The sequence below is a fragment of the Procambarus clarkii genome, chromosome 18, assembly GCF_040958095.1.
Source record: "Procambarus clarkii isolate CNS0578487 chromosome 18, FALCON_Pclarkii_2.0, whole genome shotgun sequence".
NCBI lineage: Eukaryota > Metazoa > Arthropoda > Malacostraca > Decapoda > Cambaridae > Procambarus > Procambarus clarkii.
The window spans coordinates 23,620,328-23,641,365 of record NC_091167.1 but is presented as its reverse complement, the minus strand read 5'-3'; the positions used below and the strand labels follow the sequence as shown (position 1 = coordinate 23,641,365).

General features: G+C 43.2%; 1 protein-coding gene across 5 annotated transcripts in view; it reads left to right on the top strand.

Moving 5' to 3' along the window:
• The window catches only part of PIG-N (Phosphatidylinositol glycan anchor biosynthesis class N), a 61,525-nt gene that overhangs the window by 35,209 nt on the left and 5,278 nt on the right, over window positions 1-21,038 (top strand). Inside the window, exons 11-14 of one of the 5 annotated variants that reach the window (XM_069326346.1) lie at window positions 1,392-1,442; window positions 3,421-3,468; window positions 10,307-10,470; window positions 14,685-14,875. In XM_069326346.1, the coding sequence (XP_069182447.1) occupies window positions 1,392-1,442; window positions 3,421-3,468; window positions 10,307-10,470; window positions 14,685-14,875 (454 nt within the window). The remainder of the gene's footprint in view (window positions 1-1,391; window positions 1,443-3,420; window positions 3,469-10,306; window positions 10,471-14,684; window positions 14,876-21,038) is intronic. The other 4 variants (XM_045736480.2, XM_045736481.2, XM_045736482.2 and 1 more) reach the window with 4 other exon arrangements.

Below are 21,038 nucleotides of genomic sequence, written 5' to 3'. Positions count from 1 at the left end.
AGGTTTCTTCCTCTTGGGCGCATCATGTTTTGTGTCCGGTGCGGCGCTTCGCCGTTATTTGCGCGCCACGGCGCAAATAACATATCAAATAACAAATAACAAATCTGGTTGCTTCTGTGTCCGAGGACGCGCTGTGGGTCGATCCGGTTTCCCTTTTTCCCTGTTCGCGGGTTCGGGTCTCCCAGGTCGTCCGCAGGGTTATTAAGTCCAGCTAGCCTGCGGTCTATCCCCGTGCCCATGATGTTCGTAAGTTTGCGGATCTTGCTGCCGTCTTTGGGAATATGTCTTGGTCTGATATTCGGGCGTGGGGCTTTTGGCGGTCGAACAGGGTCCTGGCTGCTCGTTACCTTGTGAATGTCCCTGGGTCCTGTCGGGCCTGTGTTGCTTTGGATCAGCGGTTGCAGCCAGTTGTCTTGGCTTCGAGTTGAGGAGTGAGCGACGACCGCCTCCCGGGTAAGTCCCTCTTTTTCCGTCTGTGGGTAGTTAGCTCCGGGGAGTCGACAGGGATCCCCCCAGAAAACCAGCGTTGAATGTAATGAAACGCCATTTTCTGGGTGAGTCCCGGAGGCTCCCCGGCATCCCTCCCTCCCTCCGGTCGGCGTTTTTTTTTTTCTCGCATTTTTGACATCCACCCTCAAGAACTGAGGTGTGGGTAGCCGGCGTGGAGGATCTGGGGCTCCCCCTTCCCCCTCCCAGGGAGGGGGGAGCTGTGCAGACAGTGGCGCGGCGGCGTGTGACGTCACACTAGTTTGCCTGTTTTCTGTTGGGGAGTTCTATCCACTAGTTTGGCTTTTGGTAGCAGTTTTAACTAGAATAGGGGTTTGTTTTGAGGCGCTTACCTTTCTGGGTGCCTGTTCCGGTCGAAGGCAGACATCGAATGCTTCCAACCACACGGGGGCTTCTATAGGCCATTGCTCCCCTTGCCTCTCTGAGGGGGCCCGGTTCTGGCCGTGGTCCCCGGTAGGCCTAAGAACTCCATACACATGACTGATGCCAAAGTCTGACATTAGCATATCAGCCTGGGATAGCTCCGGGGAGCCTCCGGGACTCACCCAGAAAATGGCGTTTCATTACATTCAACGCTGGTTTTTTATGGTTGCTTCAACTATTATAGGGGGTTACAGTGTGCAAGTGGCAGTCAGCATGGGCAAGATGAGCACATATCATAAGGAAAACAATATTGTCATTGTTACAAATGAGTTCCATATTATATTATTCTGACATGACTTGAATGATGCTTTATAGGTTGATGAGAGGAATGCACAAAATAATACCTAAGAGGGGGTATAGATTATTACGGTGCTATAAAGATGTGCACCACTTGATGCCATTTAATCATTTCACATAAGTACATACATGTGCATTGTATTTAATTACAAATAATATTTCAGGGAAATTGCTGGATTAACTGCATTTTCTTTGGGAGGCATCGTCATATACTGGTGAGTATTTCTTCAGTTTGTCTGGTTATTTGAAGATTTGTGTTGGGCTTGTAAAAAGAGTTTAGTACAGTGCAGTGAATTCCTGTTCAAACAGAACAATTGGTATGGGTCTAAACGAGGGTATCATGTTTTCAGATTACATTTGATTTGTGGTGTTTAATGCCGCATTTCTGGGTGGGAGCTCCTTCGGCTCCCCGGAGCTATCCAGGCTGATATGCTAATGTCAGACTTTGGCATAAGTCATGTGTATGGAGGTCTGTGGGCTTACCGGGGACCACGAGCCAGAACCTAGCCCCCTTAGATGAGGCATGGGGAGCAATGGGCTATAGAAACCCCAGTGTGGTTGGAAGCATTCTATGTCTCCCATCGACCGGGTCAGGCACCCAGAAAGGTAAGCGTCACAAAACAAACCCCTATTCTGGTGAAAATTGCTACCAAAAGCCGAACAAGTGGATAGAACTCCCCAAAAAGAAACAAGGAAACGAGCATGACATCACACGTCGCTGCGCCGCTGTCTACACAGCTCCTCCCCTTCCTGGGGAGGAGGAAATATGTAAAGTATGGGGCAATATTAACATTACTCCTACAAGTCAGAATAAGTAGCTGTAGACAGTGGAACACTTAGGGGCCGGCGCTGCACCCCCCACCCTCCTTTAAGCCGGCAGCAAACAGCTACACAGCGGAAGGGGGGAGACCCAGTCCCCTGTGCCGGCTATCCACCCTTCAGTTCTAAGGCTGATGCTAGAGGCGATGGTCATGTGCTCTGGCTCCAGTGATTTTCAGCACTGTGCTTTGAATGTGGTGACTGTCCTTCAGGGGTTGCGTGAGCCAGGAGTTATTCTATGGTACTGTACTCTGGCTGCATGCACTTAGGGTTATCGTGCCTAGGTGCCCTGTAAGTACTGCCCTTGGGGGTTGGGGTTAACTTCCACAAGTTCCTTGGGGCCTGCCTCTGCTAGGCCAATTTACGTGGCTGGTTTGATCTTTTCCTCGAGTCTTCGCGTATGGTATTTTTGACTCTAGTTTATCATCATCTAGTTTATTATCATAGTTTTGTTATGCCTACCTTTCTGGGTGCCTAACCCCGGTCGATGGCAGATAAGGAAAACCCCAACCACAAGGGGGTTTTCCAGGGCCACTGCTCCCTGAAACCTCTCTGAAGGGGCCAGGTCCTGGCACTGGTCCCTGGTAGGTCTGAACTCCTTAGCTAATGTCCCGGTCTAATATAACATACATTAGCCCAATAAGCTCCAGAGAGCCTCCTGGGCTCACCCAGAAAATGGCGTTTCATTACATTCAACGCTGGTTTTTTGGCATTTTTACGCGATGCTGTGGTCACAAGCTGAACAGCAATGCTGTGAGCTCATGCTGCATGCACCAGCCTTGGTGGCTCACTCAGTACTGAGGCTCTCACTCCCAGGAATGTCTCCCTCAATTTTGTCCACGCCCAGAGGAAGGTTATGTGAACCCCGTGTATCTGCGGTCCGTTTAAATCTTGCGTAGTACTCCAAAACTGCATTTGGAGTGTTACGCACTTTTGCGTCAGTTACTCAACCCTGCATGTGCAGTTTTGCGCAGTTTAAGGGTTAATGGTACTGCATATTCAGATTAGTAAGATGGGCTATATTATCCATATCCCTAATCTATTGCATCATGCCCCAGCTGATTAAAATCTTTCCATTACATCCAATTTTATGGTGAATGGGTATGTGTTTGAGGAAGAATTGTACTATACTGTGCTTAGTATTCATAATAAAATAAAAAACATATATGCATTAATTATAAATATCTGTAAGATTATGTAATTATGAATATCTTTAAGACATAATCTTCATTTTGAAATTAGGATGACTTTCTAACAGACAAAAAATACCTAGCCACACTTCATGTTTCTTGATTCTCACATAATATATAAAACATGTATGTATAGTGTAAATAAAAAGTTTATAATGGATTTTTTTTTTTCAACACCACGAAGTGTTGACATGGGACACTCAAAAATAAAACATAGGACAAAGAAAAAAAGGTAGCTTTGAATTACTGCAAGCCTCCAACATTTGCCATGCATTGTGGCATTTAGAGGAACACTTTCTTAGTGCACTGATTAGATCATATGAAATGTACTTACACTCTGAAATGAAACTGCTCACACTACTTGGGTTTTAGTATGAGTCAAAACCTGCCATGACAATTACTTGCATGCTCTTCACTATAGTCTATTGTCCTTACTGTACTCAAGTTTGACTTTATATACATTTTGTTTCCTTTTCTTTGCTTGCCTAATATAAGCAGATGCATATATAATTTCATAAGGTGCAGACGATGATTCATAATAACATGGTTTAAGATACTATGACCAAACCACACACCAGAAGATGAGGAGATGACGACGTTTTGGTCTGTCCTGGACCATTATCAAGTCCACAATCAACTTGATAATGGTCCAGGATGGACTGAAACATCGTCGTCGCCTCATCTTCTGGTGTGTGGTGTGGTCTGGTCAGTATAATTTCATAAGGTGTTTTGACATGGATTTCATGAGAAAAGTTAGAGCTGAAATGTGGATGGTGTGTTTGTGTATAGAATAAGCATATTAGGGAGGGTCTAGCACAGCCTTAATGTTCATGACACTTTTATATCCTTCTATAAATTAATTGCATAAATAAAACAAATTTGGTTTTGATCCCGGTTTTATAAATATTTCTTAACACTTTAGCCCCCCATCTGTGCACTCGCTAGACTACCTCAAGGTGGCTCCAGCTTTTTCTTCAGGGGCCGGGGCTTTGTAGGACGACTCGGCTCCAGGTCCTGATGTGGAGGTTTCCGGGGCTGGGGAAGGGTTGTCTTGGCGGCCTTGGGCCGTTGGACCCTGCTTGGGTTTTTCTACCCTTGGAGCAGAGCTTGCTGTTACAAGGAGTGGGGTTTTCCCCCCCCCCCCCCTCCTCCCCCTCACCCTCCACGTACGAATTGGATTTGGTATCGGCCCCTCCTCGGGTTTGATTCCGTGTCCCTTTGGGTCTATTGGTCCCGTCCTTCTGGAGGTCTTCGGCTTCCCGCATCCTACCTCATGAGGTGCGGGAAGCCATATCAGCTTACCTCCTGCGCATCCTGGATTACGCCTTTATCATGAATCTGTCTTCATTCAGGTTTGGGTCTTCGTCTCCCTACTAGGTTCATTATTAATTAAGTTCCAGAGTCGTCCTGGCTAGCGGACTGCCCTGTGTTTTCGTTGGAGGCTTGACATACATTCTATTGTTCCCGCACACTTAAGTGGCGCGAGGCGCTTATGGTGATCAAGGTTTACCTGGGGGCGAGTTTGAGCACCTCGATGCGTGCTTGTTCGCCCCTGCCCTTCCTCGGGATGTTGGCGTGGTGAAGCTTCATGTGCAGGATCCCTACCTTTCGGCTGTGCCGGTTGCTGAGGACTTACGTGCTCATGGCCTGTTGGCTTCGGTCTTGTCATTTTGCAAGTCATGTCAGGCGCATGTCATTTTGAAAAAAAAAAATTATTTTTTCTTCCTAACCTGTTAATTTGTCTGATCACGGGATAAATAATAAAAAAATCGTAAGTGGCATATATTGCCCGCTATAGGGTGGGGAAGTCTGGCAAATTATAGGCGCTGACTCAGCGTGCGTCCCAGGCGGTCTGTTGCTCGCAAGCTGTCAGGCCGGAGTTGCCACAAAGAGATAATTACCGAATTATTTCAATGTCTCTGATTGATTTTTCATACTTTTTTTTGCTGTAATATTATTCAATAGTGTGTAGTTTGATATATTTATATAATAAAATGAGTGAATCATTGCTGTACTCAAAAATATGGTGTGAATATTGTTGATTCAATTATGTTCATCAATCAGTGAACAAATACTTTGTCGGTTATTACATTATAAGCACAGGTTATATATAAGTATCTGCATGTTTTGTTCACTATAACGAACCACTAAGTAGCTATTATGAGTCAAAAAGTAACGAGGAGTGACCGCCGTTTACCAGCCAGCCACTCCCGCCCTCCCTCCAGTCATCTGACTCACCCACATTCTCCTCCCACAATAATGTTTTTGCTATAATTCACTATATACAGACGTTATATATAAGTATCTACATGTTTTGTTCACCATAACTGTACATCTAAGCTTGTATGGTGAGTAAAGGCACAAAGATGTGGCTACTCACACAGTCAGCTGATCGGCGGCCGCCCTCAAGGCCAGACGCACTAATATTTCTCCTCCAACAATACTGTGTGGTGTTATTACGCTATATACACACATTATATATAAATATCTACCTGTTTTATTCACCTTACTTGTACAAATAAACTGGTATGGTGCCCAAAGACCATCGTGGTAACCAGTAAACAACACCGTCGTCTGCACGGTGGCGTCGTGCAGACGACGCCACCACCCTCACCAAAATGGCGGCTCCAAACCTTCTCTTGCTGTTTATACCCTCTATACACACGTTATATATAAGTATCTACATTTGTGTTCACCATAGCGAACCACTAAGCTGGTATGCTGAGTGCAGTCAATAAAAGGTGGCCACACACAGTCAAAAGACATTGCCACCACCCTCCCTCCCATAGCATTACTCCTCCCTCCATGGCGCACAGCGCTAAATATCACCACAATCCTGCTATTATCAGAACCATGGTCAGTTTTATCACAGTCAGGGGTCTTCTGTAATAATATCATCCCTACATAATAGCATGAACAAGTATAATTTGGCATTTTTAGGCGATGCTGTGGTCACAAGCTGAACAGCAGTGCTGTTAGCTCATGCTGCGTGCATCAGGCTTGGTTGCTCACTCAATACTGAGGCCAATAACACCCGGGAGTTTGGCCCACGATTTTTTTTTTAAATGGCGTCTGTTTACAAGAGCCCTGATGAAGGTGTGGTGAACCCCGTGTATCCGCGGGCTGTTTAAATCTTGCGTAGTACTCCAACACATCATATGACGTGATGCGCAGTTGACTGGAACAACGTCCAGCACGTCATATGACGTGATGGGCACTTTAACACTTTCGCCCTGGCATGACGCAGCATTGCATCATCCGTTTACTGGCGGTAATACCGGGGATGACGCAGCATTGCGTCATCCACTTTAAATAATCGCCAAAAATCATGTTTTTATCCGATTTTTTTTGGACTGGTTTTAAAATGTGCGCCGATGTCTTCCCATTTTCTTTGTTGAGCCTCGTGGCCCTCAGGTGGCTTGGCACACGCCGTCGGCCCATTGTTTTCGCTCCACTGTTGTGACCAATGTCTCCTCCCCTCACATCTCAAACGTGTGAACATTTCGCCTATTTTCCGTGACTATATTTCTTACTGCGGCTTTAGAAACTATCTACGCTTACTCCACGATGGATAGTGATCATGAACAAGGCCCTTCCAGGAAGAAAATTGCGAAAGAAAGGCTTGAAAAGGAAGGGAATTGGGAGTGTAGCTGGAAGGCGTCTGAGCGCTCACTTGCGGCAAACGCGTGGCCCGTCTTCAACTCGTCGGCGGTTGGAGCGTGACCAGGTTTTTTATTTTATATGCTAATGTTCCTCTAGAGAATTCTATTGCGAACCCATTGAGACCAAAATGAAAGACCTAGGACAAAAATTGAGGTGACCAGAGTGAAAATAGTGAAAACATTTTATCGCGTTTGCGCGCTTCTGGGTAACTCATTCGCACTTTCTCTGTTTGCTGCGGGTAATTAGCCGGGCTTTTGGAGTTTATATGCATTTAGTGCTGTAGAGAATTCTATTGCAAACACAATGATACCAAATTTAATCTCGTAGGACGAGAATTAAGGTGATAAAGTTGAAGAGAGTATACACTTTTCAGAATTTACGCGCGCTCCCGTGACACCCTGGGTCCCATATCGCAGAGTTGAAGGGTGGCGCGCGGGGTACGCCAAAGTGTTAAGGGTTAAGCTGCTAAGGGGTCCTGAGGAGATTTACACCCCCTGTGCTCAAGAAAAAAATAAATTCTAAATTTTTTGCGTCTTCTAAAAATGTTAATGTGTGTTCCCTGAGCATGGGGGCAAAAAAATCGTAGGTGACATATTATGGGCGCAATAGGCAGAGGAAGTCTGGCAAAATGTGGGCGTTGACAGAGCGGTCGTCAGAAGCGGTCAGCGTCACCCGAGCTGACAGGTGGGAGTTGCCACAAAGATATTATTACCTAATTATTTCAATGTGTGTGATTGATTTTTTCTTAGTTTTTTGCAGTAATATTATTCAATAGTGTGTAGTGTGATAGATTTATATAATGTGTGAATTATTGCTATGCTCAAAAGAATGGTGTTCATATTACTGGTTCAATTACTATGTTCATAAAACAATAAACAAATAGTTTTGCTGTTATTACACTATATACACACATTATATATAAGTATCTACATGTTTTGTTCACCACAACTGTACAACTAAGCTGATACAGTTAGTTCAGGAACTAAGAGACATCGCTACACTCACAGTCAGCTGGCGGCTGCCTCCCTCACACATTCAAGGTCAGGCGCACTAAAATTTCTCCCCCAACAATACTGTTTGAGGTGTTATTACACTATATACACACATTATATAAAAATATCTACATGTTGTATGCACTGTGACTGATACCTAAGCTTGTCGGGTGCATAGTGGCCACACAATACACAGCCAGACAAGTCATGCAGACAACGCCACCTCTGTCACCCAAATGGCTCCTCCCAACATAATCCTTTTGCTGTTATTACACTAATACACACATTATATATAAGTATCTACATTTGTGTTCACCATAGAGAACCACTGAGCTGGTATGGTGAATGCAGACAATTACGTGTGACCACACAATCAGTAAACGCCGCTATCTCCCTCCATCTCTCAGCATCACTCCTCCCACACAGCATTAATTATCACAACAATCTTGCTATTATCACAATCCTGGTCATTTTTATCACAGTCAGGAGTCATCTGTAATATTGTCATCACTAAATAATACCAGTTACATATTTATTTTGACATTTTAAGGCGATGCTATGGCCACAAGCTGAACAGCAATACTGTTAGTTCATGCTGCGTGCACCAGCCTTGGTTGCTTCAACGTTATTGTGGCTCTCACAGCAGAAAATATTGCCCATGATTTTTTTTAAACATGGTGTCTGTTTACTAGAGCCCTGAGGGAGCTGATGTGAACCGTTTGAATCGTGCCTAGCACCCTATGGCGTATATATACGCCATGTGCACCATGGGACATGTTAATCATGGCGCATATATATGCCATGCGCAGTTTAAGGGTTAACAGAGAAAATTGGACAAGAAGACATCGGTGAAAGGTGGAAGCATAAATGTGAAATGCAAAGTGTATGGAAGTACTCATGGTGGTCATTAAGTGTAATGCACTGAAAGAAGTTGGAAAGGCTACCTGTAGCCTCACCTCAACATTAAATACAACACCACAGCTTGAATACCAAGATGTTAAATTTATTAGGTTCAAATTGCTTCGAGGAGAGTCCCATAGAGCTAGATCCCACCTCATGCAGGCCCTGATAGGTAAGCATTGATTGACAAGCACCCTGTCCACAGCGCAGTAAATTTATGGGAGCCGGTCGGCCGAGTGGACAGCACGCTGGACTTGTGATCCTGTGGTCCCGGGTTCGATCTCGGGCGCCAGCGAGAAACAATGGGCAGAGTTTCTTTCACCCTATGCCCCTGTTACCTAGCAGTAAAATAGGTACCTGGGTGTTAGTCAGCTGTCACGGGCTGCTTCCTAGGGGTGGAGGCCTGGTCGAGGACCGGGCCGCGGGGACACTAAAAGCCCCGAAATCATCTCAAGATAACCTCAAGATAACCACCTACTTTGGCCACCCACATCATTCTACCTTCTGCAAAAGAACCATATATGATCATTCTCTTGGTGTGTATATCTAGTATTTTATAATATGTGGCACAGAGATCAGGGATATTTATCTCCACTGACTGGCTACAATCAAAATATATTGTCTAATTTTTCAAAATGATTGCAAACTATCTTTTTTAATTTCATTCTTCATGCATGCATAATTATTTAGTAAATGCAATATTAAAGAGAATTGCTTTGCAGTAACATAATTCAATCTTAGGAATTTGTCAGATTTAAAGGTAGTAACTAGCTAAGATGTTCATGGAAACTTACGCATGTGCCATCCTTTGTCATGTATGATTTCATTGCATGAAACTTAGACATACCTTTGTGAGTCTAGTGTTCCTGTACACATCTGTAATTATGTACATGTTGTATCATATTTAGATTTAACACTCCCAAGATATAATTCTTCTCATCATTTTCTTTGAAATAGGTTATCTTTTGCAAGCATGTTTTCCATCACAGTATGTTACGCAAAACAGCTACACTAAATAAAAAGGTGTTGCACCTTATCACATGTTGTTTTGCAGATGCTCTGCTGAAGGAATCTGAAGGCATTCATGATCACTGATAGTGTGTAGATATTTGAATATATAGGATTTGAAGCTTGTATGGAGTAAAGATGCACAATCTGCACTTTGCATCTAGTGTTTTCACAGGCACTTAAACATTCTTCAGGAAGTACCAATGCTGAGTGTTAGTCAAAATAAGCCATTTAAATTGCTTATGCATTTTTGTTGAATTTACTTGTAAGGATTTCTAACTAGGAGTATGATATTCATGAAAAATTTATGCTGTGCTTTACATAAGGCAATATAATATACAGTATTTACACATGTGTGAAAGTCTGCTTGCTGCACATGAAATACTTCACAAATTAATCAGTGAATATCAAAAAAACTTTTCTGTTAATGGTAATTAAAGAATATTAATAATATAATTGAGAATAAAATGATTTTAAACCTTAAATTACGGAAGCAACTTACATCAGGTGCAGTAGTGACGGCGGCCTTCCAAGACACATCCCGTCTGTAGTGTATATCCAGGGCATGATGGTTGTAGGCTCGGTGTACTTGGTCCACTCCACTGCTTTTAGCATCAGGCAAAAGGAAGGTTTGCCCTACATCAACCAAGTATCTGCATGGGGCTTACTAGGTAGGATAGGAGAATAACATTACTCCTTGTTCATCGTTGCACTAGCTATGTAAGGGTTATGAAGGCTGAAAAGTTAGCATTTCCTTGTTTTTATGTATTTGATATAACAGTGTTCTGGACATGTTCACACATACCAAAAAACAAGTGTTGAATGTAATGAAATGCCATTTTTTGGGTGAAACCCAGAGGCTCCCCGGAGCTTACTAGGCTGATATGCTAATGTCAGACTTTGGCATCAGTCATGTGTATGGATTTCTGTTTGCCTACTGGGGACCACGAGCCAGAACCTGGCCCTCCTCAGAGAGGCATGGGGAGCAATGGCCTATAGAAACCCCCCATGTGGTTGGAAGCATTCTGTGTCTGCCATCGACCGGGTCAGGCACCCAGAAAGGTAAGCATCCCAAAACAAACCCCTATTCTGGTGAAAATATTGCTACCAAAAGCCGAACGAGTGCATAGAACTCCCCTAAAAGAAACAAACAAACGCACATGACGTCACACGTCGCCGCGCCATTGTCTGCGCAGCGCCCCCATCCCCCCCACGCCTGCCATCCAACCATCAGTTCTGAGGCTGGATGTCAAAAACATGCGAAAAAACGTTGACCGGAGGGAGGGAGGGATGCTGGGGAGCCTCTGGGTCTCACCCAGAAAATGGCATTTCATTACATTCAACGCTGATTTTCTGGGGGAAGCCCCTTCGGCTCCCCGAAGCTAACTACCCACAAAGGAAAAACATAGGGACTTACCCAGGAGGTGGTCGCTGCTCACTTGTCAACTCTAAGTCGAGACAACTGGCTGCAGCTGCCAACCCAGGCCCGTCTAGGCCCAGGAATGTTCAGTAGGTAATGAGCAGCCAGGACCCTGTTTGACCTCCAAAAACACCGTGCCTGAATGTCAGCCCAGGACACGTTGCCAAAGCAACGGCAGCGAACTTACGAACGTCACGGGCAAAGGGGATAGCCTGCAGGCTGGCTAGCCTTAACCCTTAAGCTGCTAAGGGGTCCTGAGGAGATTTACACCCCTGTGCGCAAGAAAAAAAAATTCTAAAACATTATTTCGTCTTCTAAAAATGTTAATTTGTGTTCCCTGAGCACGGGAAAAATAAATAATAAATCGTAGGTGACATATTTTGGGCCCAATAGGCCGAGGAAGTCTGGCAAAATGTGGGCGTTGACAGAGCGGTCGTCAGAGTCAGTCAGTGTCACCCGAACTGACAGGTGGGAGTTGCAACAAAGATATTATTACCTAATTATTTCAATGTCTGATTGATCTTTTCTTAGCTTTTTGCAGTAATATTATTCAATAGTGTGTATTGTGATATATTTATATAATAAAATGTGTGAACCATTGCTGTACTCAAAAGTATGGTGTACATATTAGTGATTCAATTATTATGTCCAACCACACCAGGGTTTCTATAGGCAATTGCTCCCCATGCCTCTCTGAGGGGGCCAGGTTCGAGCTCGTGGTCCCCAGTAGGCCCACAGAACTCCATACACATGACTGATGCCAAAGTCTGACATTAGTATATCAGCCTAGTAAGCTCCAGGGAGCCTCCGGATCTCACTCAGAAAATGGCATTTCATTACATTCAGCGCTGTTTTTTTTCCAACCCATCCTCCAAAATGACAGTACGATTTAATACTAAGTGCACTTTCTTACTGTCATAAACAGTGCATAATTGCACTTATGGGGCTGTTACATATACCCAACTCCCTCCCCCGATTTAATTCTACTCGTTTTCTGTTAAGACACTCAGAATTTTAGGATGAAGTTTTCAATTTCAATTTGCAATACACAAGTTTTAAATATCAGGAATTTCTTTTTCAGGTTTATTAAACAATATAGATTTATACAAAATTTTAAAATATCCTGAGTTCCTTTACAATTTATTGATATATTTTAGTTTTGTTTTATTAGTTTTATAAAACTGTAATATCAATATAGCTATAGGTTAAGTACTAATTGTAATTAAGAAGCAATAAAATTATCATCTTCAAAAACTAAGACGGTTAGGTGAGGTTGTGGTTTTCTATTCAGTTTTTGAGGTAAACTCAAATATTCACAATATATTTGACAATACGATTTAATACTAAGTGAAAATAAGTACAATTCCTAACTGCAATGAATAGTACATAATTGCACTTATTTGTCTTCTTTGTTTTTTTTCTATCTGTTCTTCAATTAAATATTCGGGGTGTTTATGCCAACTTCCATTAACTCCAACTTCTGATCGCTCAGTTTTCCCCGCTTTGTGTTTGTCTCCAGGAGCCAATGCTTGCCGCTCGTCCTGGTCGCTTCCGTGATTATTCCTTTCTTTCTTTGCCTTCAGCTCTTGCTGGGGCCCATGCCTCTACTGCTGCTCTCTTGATCCATCTTGATATCCCCTTCGTCCCGCTACTTTTTCAGTCGCCCATCCAGTGTTCTGCGGCCCGTATCTTGCGAGTACTGTAAATGGTATACAGTCTGTTCCACATATCTCTCCTCCCCCCCCCTTCCCCGAATGTCCCACTTTCTCTTCCTGATTTTAAACACCTGTCGGATTCCTTACCAGAGCCTGTGCTCCTTTAGAGTGATTTTAACTGTCAGCATACCCTCTGGGGAGATGATCTTACAAACACCTGGTTCCGCCTTCTTAAACCTTTTGTCCTCTCTTCTTTTCCGTCTCTTCTTAATTCTGGTGAGCCAACTCATGTTGACTCCCGCACTCGCACCCTTTCCTGTCATGATCTTTCTCTCTGCTCGTTTTCTCTTTATTTGAACTTCACCTGGAGGGTTCTTGATGACCTACATAACAGTGACCATTTCCCCATCCTTGTCAGCTTCTTCTCTTTTTGCCCTCCCCCTCTCCTCCCCTAGGTGGCAGTTTGCCAGGGCTGACTGGAACCTCTTCACTTTGCGTGCTACTCTTTCCGACATCTCTGATCTGCCTTTTTCCCAAGCCCTCCTCCTCTTTCATGACACTGTTTTTGATGCTGCCATCTGCTCTGTTCCTCGCTCTACCTCCAGGGGTGTGCAGAAGTGCATTCCCTGGTGGAATGCAGGTTGTGCTCATGCTGTCCGCTGTAAGCTTGTAGTTTGGAAGAAACACTGTCGCCGTGGGACACCCGTTACTTTTATTTTGTTTCGGAAAGCAAGTGCGGTGACCCGTAGAGGGCCATCTATATGGCCAAGTGTGAGGGTTGGAGATCAGATGTCTCGCCAGTCCTTCACCTCCATGGTTCTAATGTGGCGGATCCGGTGTCGGTCGTGACTGAACATGGTTCTCACTTTTCGACTGTTAGCTCTGGTCAATTAATTCCTAGTGTTTCTCATATGTTTGTTCTGGTTGAAGTTGCTTATTGGATTTGCTTTTCTCCTTATATCCCACTCCATTTATTTGTAACTGATGTTAAAGAAGTTTTTCCTGACATCTCTCCACCTGCCAGTGACAGCAACATACTTACTGATGAAGTCATCACCAGAGATGCATGACTGATCTGGTTGCAAGATGACAAGCATTCAAACTTGGTCAGGTAAACACAGGCTCATCTGTGTGTCTAGTTTCCACCTGTGGACTCTAGTTCTACTGTATCTTGTTTTGAACGTGATCACTTTACCGACTATGTTAGCTCCCTTTAATATCCTCTAGATTATCACATCTTCCCGGGTGGGGGAGGTGATGCAGCTGTTTTGAGAGTGTGGAGAAATTTCTTGGATGTTTTGTTACTTTCATTGTAAGGGTGGTTCACTTGAGCCTTGATCCCCATTTACTCTTTGCACTCTGGAGGGGTAAGTCAGTGTAAGATGCTTTCGGTGGGCAAAGATTATCACAGAAACCTGGTGTGTCAGTCTACCTCTATGATGTTAGTGCATTAAGTTATAGGAGCTACCGAGGTGCAACCCAGAAAGGTTCATTTCAATCCACTCAAAGAATTTTTCTCCAATAATTTCTTCTTCGTCTTAGTATTGAATGTTTACCAGTTTCAAGTGTCACAAATTTATGCCCCCTTTCCCTACGAATAGTAAGGACTTGTTATACACACCATAGAATACTAAATATAGTAATATATTTTTCAAATTACCTTGCTTTCTATTTAAAAATATACTTAACAAAACACTAGAAAATCTTTATTAAAATAGAGGCAATTAATAAATTTGTATAAATCAAAATATTCTATTATTAAATCCTAAGAATATATATAAATTATTTTTAATGTGTTTTTTCTTTTCAGTTCTTTCATTTATACTGCCTCTCTTTGGCTCAAGAAATGTCATGGGTCGGCTCCTTTCTGTGACTGCATCATTTCTTTGTCCTTTCCTGCTGCTTTGCATCAGACATGAAGGCTTCTTCTATATTGCCATTACAATTGCAATGTTCCTCTGGCTACTTTTGGAATTCTATCTCGCTGGCAACAATGTACAAGTAAGTTTTCCTTTGTTTGATCTCTTATGTGGAAGTGAAACCCTGAGTTGAGATCCCACCGTTTCCATGGAGGGGAAGTGTGCAGTCAGGCAAGACAACATACAATATAGACCCACTGGACATTTTCAAGCACTCCAGCAAGGTTGTATCATAATGAGGAGAAATAATTAATCTTGCCCATAAATGGCCATCAGAAGTCTTTCCACAAAAATCAAAGCTCTTCCAAGTTTCAACTTGTAATCATAGATGACAGCCAAATGAGGACTCACTAATTCCTGGTTTGTATGTCACTCTGCCATTCTACACCCTCGGCATTCAAGACAACAGTGGGTTTATACTGACGGAGCAAGCAAATGATATAGGACAGAAAGAAGCTTTTCACAAACGCTCAAATCCTTATTTTCTGGGGGGAGCCCCCTCGGCTTCCCGGAGCTATCCAGGCTGATATGTAACTATTAGCTTTCTGGCATCAGTCAAAGTGTATGGAGTTCTTGCCTACCATTGACCACAAACCAGAACCTGGCCCCCTCAGAGAGAGACGAGGAGCAATGGCCTATAGAAACCCTCTTGTGATTGGGAGCATTCGATGCCTGCCATCGACCGGGTTTGGCACCTAGAAAGGTAGGCGCCCCAAAACAAATCCTTGTTCTGTTGAAAATATTGCTACCGAAAGCCGAACAAGTAGACAGAACTCCTGAAACGAAAATTAGCAAATGAGCATGACGTCATCACGTTGGTGTGCTGTGGTCTGTGGGGGCCAAGGTGGTGGGGGCCAAGACTGTCAGTAGTTTTAAAGCGTTATATGACAAAAAGTGCTTGGAAGACGGGACACCACGAGCGTAGCTCTCATCCTGTAACTACACTTAGGTAATTACACTGTGTGTGTGTGCACATGTGTATGTGCATACACACGCGTGTAATTACCTAAGTGTAGTTACAGGATGAGAGCTACGCTCATGGTGTCCCGTCTTCCCAGCACTCTTTGTCATATAACGCTTTGAAACTACTGACGGTCTTGGCCTCCACCACCTTCTCACTTAACTTGTTCCAACCGTCTACCACTCTATTTGCGAAGGTGAATTTTCTTATATTTCTTCGGCATCTGTGTTTAGCTAGTTTAAATCTATGACCTCTTGTTCTTGAAGTGCCAGGTCTCAGGAAATCTTCCCTGTCGGTTTTATCTTTTCCTGTTACTATTTTGTATGTAGTGATCATTTCACCTCTTTTTCTTCTGTCTTCTAGTTTTGGCATGTTTAATGCTTCTAACCTCTCCTCGTAGCTCTTGCCCTTCAGTTCTGGGAGCCACTTAGTAGCATGTCTTTGCACCTTTTCCAGTTTGTTGATGTGCTTCTTAAGATATGGGCACCACACAACAGCTGCATATTCTAGCTTTGGCCTAACAAAAGTCATGAACAATTTCTTTAGTATATCGCCATCCATGTATTTAAATGCAATTCTGAAGTTAGAAAGCATAGCATAGGCTCCTTGCACAATATTCTTTATGTGATCCTTAGGTGATAGTTTTCTATCTAGAACCACCCCTAGATCTCTTTCTTAATCTGAATTCTTTAAAGATTTCTCACATAATATATAGGTTGTGTGGGGTCTATGTTCTCCTATTCCACATTCCATAACATGACATTTATTAACATTAAATTCCATTTGCCAAGTGGTGCTCCATATACTTATTTTGTCCAGGTCTTCTTGAAGGGCATGACAATCATCTAAATTTCTTATCCTTCCTATTATTTTAGCATCATCAGCAAACATGTTCATATAATTCTGTATACCAACTGGTAGATCATTTATGTACACAATAAACATCACTGGTGCAAGAACTGAACCCTGTGGTACTCCACTTGTGACATTTCTCCATTCCGATACGAATGGATGAAGCTGCTACTTTCCGGAGGGGTCCTTGGTTTGTTGGTGCTTGGTTGGTCAGGCCGGGGGTGCATCGTGTTTTATGTTCGGTTGTGGCCCTCCACCGTTATTTGCGCGCCCCAGCTTCTGTGTCTGGGACGCGCTTTGGGATGACCCGGTTCCATTCTTCCCTGTTTGCGGGTGAGGGTCTCCCAGGTCATCCACCGTGTTATTGCGGCTAGCCAGCCTGTTTTCTTTCCCCGTTTTGGCGGCATGTCCTAGCTGACATTCGGGCGCAGGGCTTTTGGCGGTCATACAGGAGCCAGGCTGCTCGGTGTCTCGTGTCGTTCCCTGGCCCATTCAGGCCTGTCTGACAACTGGCTGCAACTGCCTTGGGTTGGCGGTTGCAGCCAGTTGTCTTGACTTTGAGTTGGGGATGTGCGGCGACCGCCTCCCGGGTGCGTCCCTCTTTTTTCCTCTGTGGGTAGTTAGCTCTGGGGAGCCAAAGGGGCTCCCCCCAGAAAACCAGCGTTGAATGTAATGAAACGCCATTTTCTGGGTGAGACCCGGAGGCTGCCCGGCATCCCTTCCTTTCCCCGGTCCGCATTTTTTTTTGCATGTTTTGACATCCAGCCTCTGAACTGAAAGGTGGATAGCCGGTCCGCGGGTCTGTGGCTCCCCCTTTTCCCTCCCAGAGAGGGGGGAGCTGCGCAGACAGTGGCGAGGCAACGTGTGATGTCACGCTCGTTTGCTCGATTCTTTTTGGGGAGTTCTATCCATTTGTTCTGCTTTTGCTAGCATTTTTTCACCAGAATAGGGATTTGTTTTGGAACGCTTACCTTTCTGGGTGCCTGACCCTTTCAATGGCAGACACAGAATGCTTCCAACCACATGGGGGGTTTCTATAGGCCATTGCTCCCCTTGCCTCTCAGAGAGGGGCCAGGTTCTGGCTCGTGGTCCCCGGTAGGCCCTCAGATCTCCATACACATGACTAATGCCAAAGTCTAACATTAGCATATCAGGCTGGATAGCTCCGGGAAGCCTTTGGGTCTCACCCAAAAAATGGTGTTTCATTACATTCAACGCTGGATTTTTGAGTTTTAACTAAATGTTCTTATGGCAGTTATTGTGAATGTCCATATAATCAGATGCTCCATATACTATAATCAGATGCTCCATAAACTATAATCAGATGCTCCATATACTATAATCAGATGCTCCATATGCTATAATCAGATGCTCCATAAACTATAATCAGATGCTCCATATACAATAATCAGATGCTCCATAAACTATAATCAGATGCTCCATATACTATAATCAGATGCTCCATATACTATAATCAGATGCTCCATATACTATAATCAGATGCTCCATATACTATAATCAGATGCTCCATATACTATAATCAGATGTATAATCTCCAGTGTCTCCTTTTCTTCACTGTTACTTGCCAGGAGTATTTGTTAAGATCCGCGACACTAGTGAAAGTTAGTGTTAACACATTAATTTAATTAAAAATTAGGTCACATGGATGAGTGGGTCTGTATATTAGGGAAGACCTTGTATGCTCGGAGCTCCTTAACATTACAAATGAGGTGATAGAGGTACTGGGATTAAAAATAGAGAAAATAAATTTAGTGATTATTCTAATATACAAACCGCCAGATGCAACGGCTGAGGAATTCACAGAACAGATTAACAAAATAGAGAATAGCCTTGATAATTTGGAGAACCCGATACCTGATATTGTCTTCCTAGGTGACTTCAACTTGCCTAGTCTCAGGTGGAGAATAGCAAACAATAATATTATACCAGGAAATCTATCAGGACCTAACCAACCACAGATTAGAGAGCTACTTAGATTCTGTGACAAATTTTCACTCAATCAGCAGATATCGGAGCCAACGAGAAATGAAAATATTTTAGATCTGGTCTTTACGAACAATGAAGACATTATCAGAGACATTACGATATCAGATACCACATACTCAGATCACAAGCTCATTGAAGTGCAAACGACCATCAATACTCAGAATAGACCTAAAACGTTGATAAAGCGAGAGGGGCTATTCAGTAAATTCAATTTTAATAATAAAAGGATAGACTGGGAGATAATAAACAGGGAACTTACAAACATTCCATGGGAAACTGTTCTAAGTAATACAAGTCCTACAGAAGGAATAGAAAAACTGACTTCGGAAGCGTATCAAGTCTGTTTAATACATGTTCCTTTGAGGAAAGCCAGAAAGAGATCCAACGTAGAAAGAGAACGCAGACGACACTATAAACGCAGGAAAAAAATAACGGAACTGCTTATGCAGACACGAATTTCCCGTCAAAGAAGGAATAATTTAAATAGGGAGATTGAAGAAATCGAGCGGAAATTGAAACACTCATATGAAACTGAAGAAAGGCAGTTAGAACAGAAAGCAATTCAGGAAATAAAGAAAAATCCAAAACATTTCTTCACATATGCGAAATCAAAAGCAAAAACCACTGCCAGTATTGGACCTATTCGTACAAGTGAAGGTTCATACACGGAGGATGACAAAGAAATTAGTGAAATCCTAAAAAAGCAGTGTGAGGACATGTTTAGCACTCCAATAAACAACATGAAAGTGGAAGATCCAGACAATTTCTTTATGCGGGATATTCAAACCCCTGTAAATATAACTGATATCAACACGAGCGCACTAAATTTGGAAAGAGAAATTGAAAACATGCCCATGCACTCGGCCCCAGGTCCAGACTCATGGAATTCAATATTTATAAAGAAATGCAAAGTGCCGGTAGCACAGGCACTCAGTATAGTGTGGAGGAACAGCTTGGACACGGGAGAGATACCAGATGCACTTAAAGTAGCAGACATAGCCCCTCTACACAAGGGAGGGAGCAAAGCATTGGCAAAGAATTATAGACCAGTTGCACTAACATTGCACATCATAAAAGTATTTGAGAGAGTGATTAGGAGTCAGGTCACCAATTTCATGGAGACCAATGACCTTCACAACCCAGGCCAACATGGATTTCGAGCGGGAAGATCATGCCTCTCGCAGCTACTTGAGCACTATGACAAAGTCACTGAGGCATTAGAAGAAAAACAGAATGCTGATGTGATATACACGGACTTCGCAAAGGCTTTCGATAAATGTGACCATGGCGTGATAGCACACAAAATGAAGTCAATGGGAATAACCGGTAAAGTAGGACGCTGGATACTCGGTTTTCTGTCAAACAGGACTCGGCGAGTAACGGTCAACCATATAAAATCTAGTCCAAGTGCAGTTAAAAGCTCTGTACCTCAGGGTACAGTCCTTGCACCGCTGCTTTTCCTTATTCTCATATCAGATATAGACAAAAATACAAGTCACAGCTTCGTATCATCCTTTGCAGATGACACAAAAATCAGTATGAAAATTATCTCGGCTGAAGACATTGAAAAACTTCAAGCTGATATTAATAAAGTTTTCGACTGGGCATCAGAAAATAACATGATGTTTAACAGTGATAAATTCCAGGTACTCAGGTATGGTAAAAATGAGGACCTTAAACATAATACAGAGTACAAAACACAATCAAATGTACCCATAGTAGGAAAACAGCATGTAAAGGATTTGGGAATAATAATGTCTGACGACCTAACATTTAAGGAGCATAACCAAGCAAATATTGCGACAGACAGAAAAATGATAGGATGGATTACGAGAACTTTCAAATCCAGGGATCCCATCACAATGGTTGTATTCTTCAAGTCACTTGTGTTGTCCCGTCTTGAGTACTGCTCAGTACTCACTTCCCATCTCAAGAACGGCGAAGAAGGTTAGGTAGAGAAATAGAAACAATTGAACTCAAGCTACAAGAATCATACAAAACTCAGGAGAGGCAAAGAGAGCAAAAGGCCATCAGTGAAATAGAGAGAAATCCGAATATTTTTTCTGCTATGCAAAATCAAGATCAAAAACCACATCTAGTATCGGGCCTCTGCGAAAGGGAGATGGAACTTTCACCAATGACAACAAAGAAATGAGCGAGTTACTGAGGAAGCAGTACGACTCTGTTTTCAGCGAGCCATTAAATGCACTAAAGATTGATAACCCAAATGAATTTTTCATGGATATGATACCAACATCAAATCATATATCAGACGTCGTCCTATCCCCACTAGATTTTGAAGAAGCCATAAACAGTATGCCTATGCACTCTGCACCAGGCCCGGATTCTTGGAACTCCATATTCATCAAGAACTGCAAAAAACCACTATCGCAGGCCCTTCACATTCTGTGGAGACAAAGCCTAG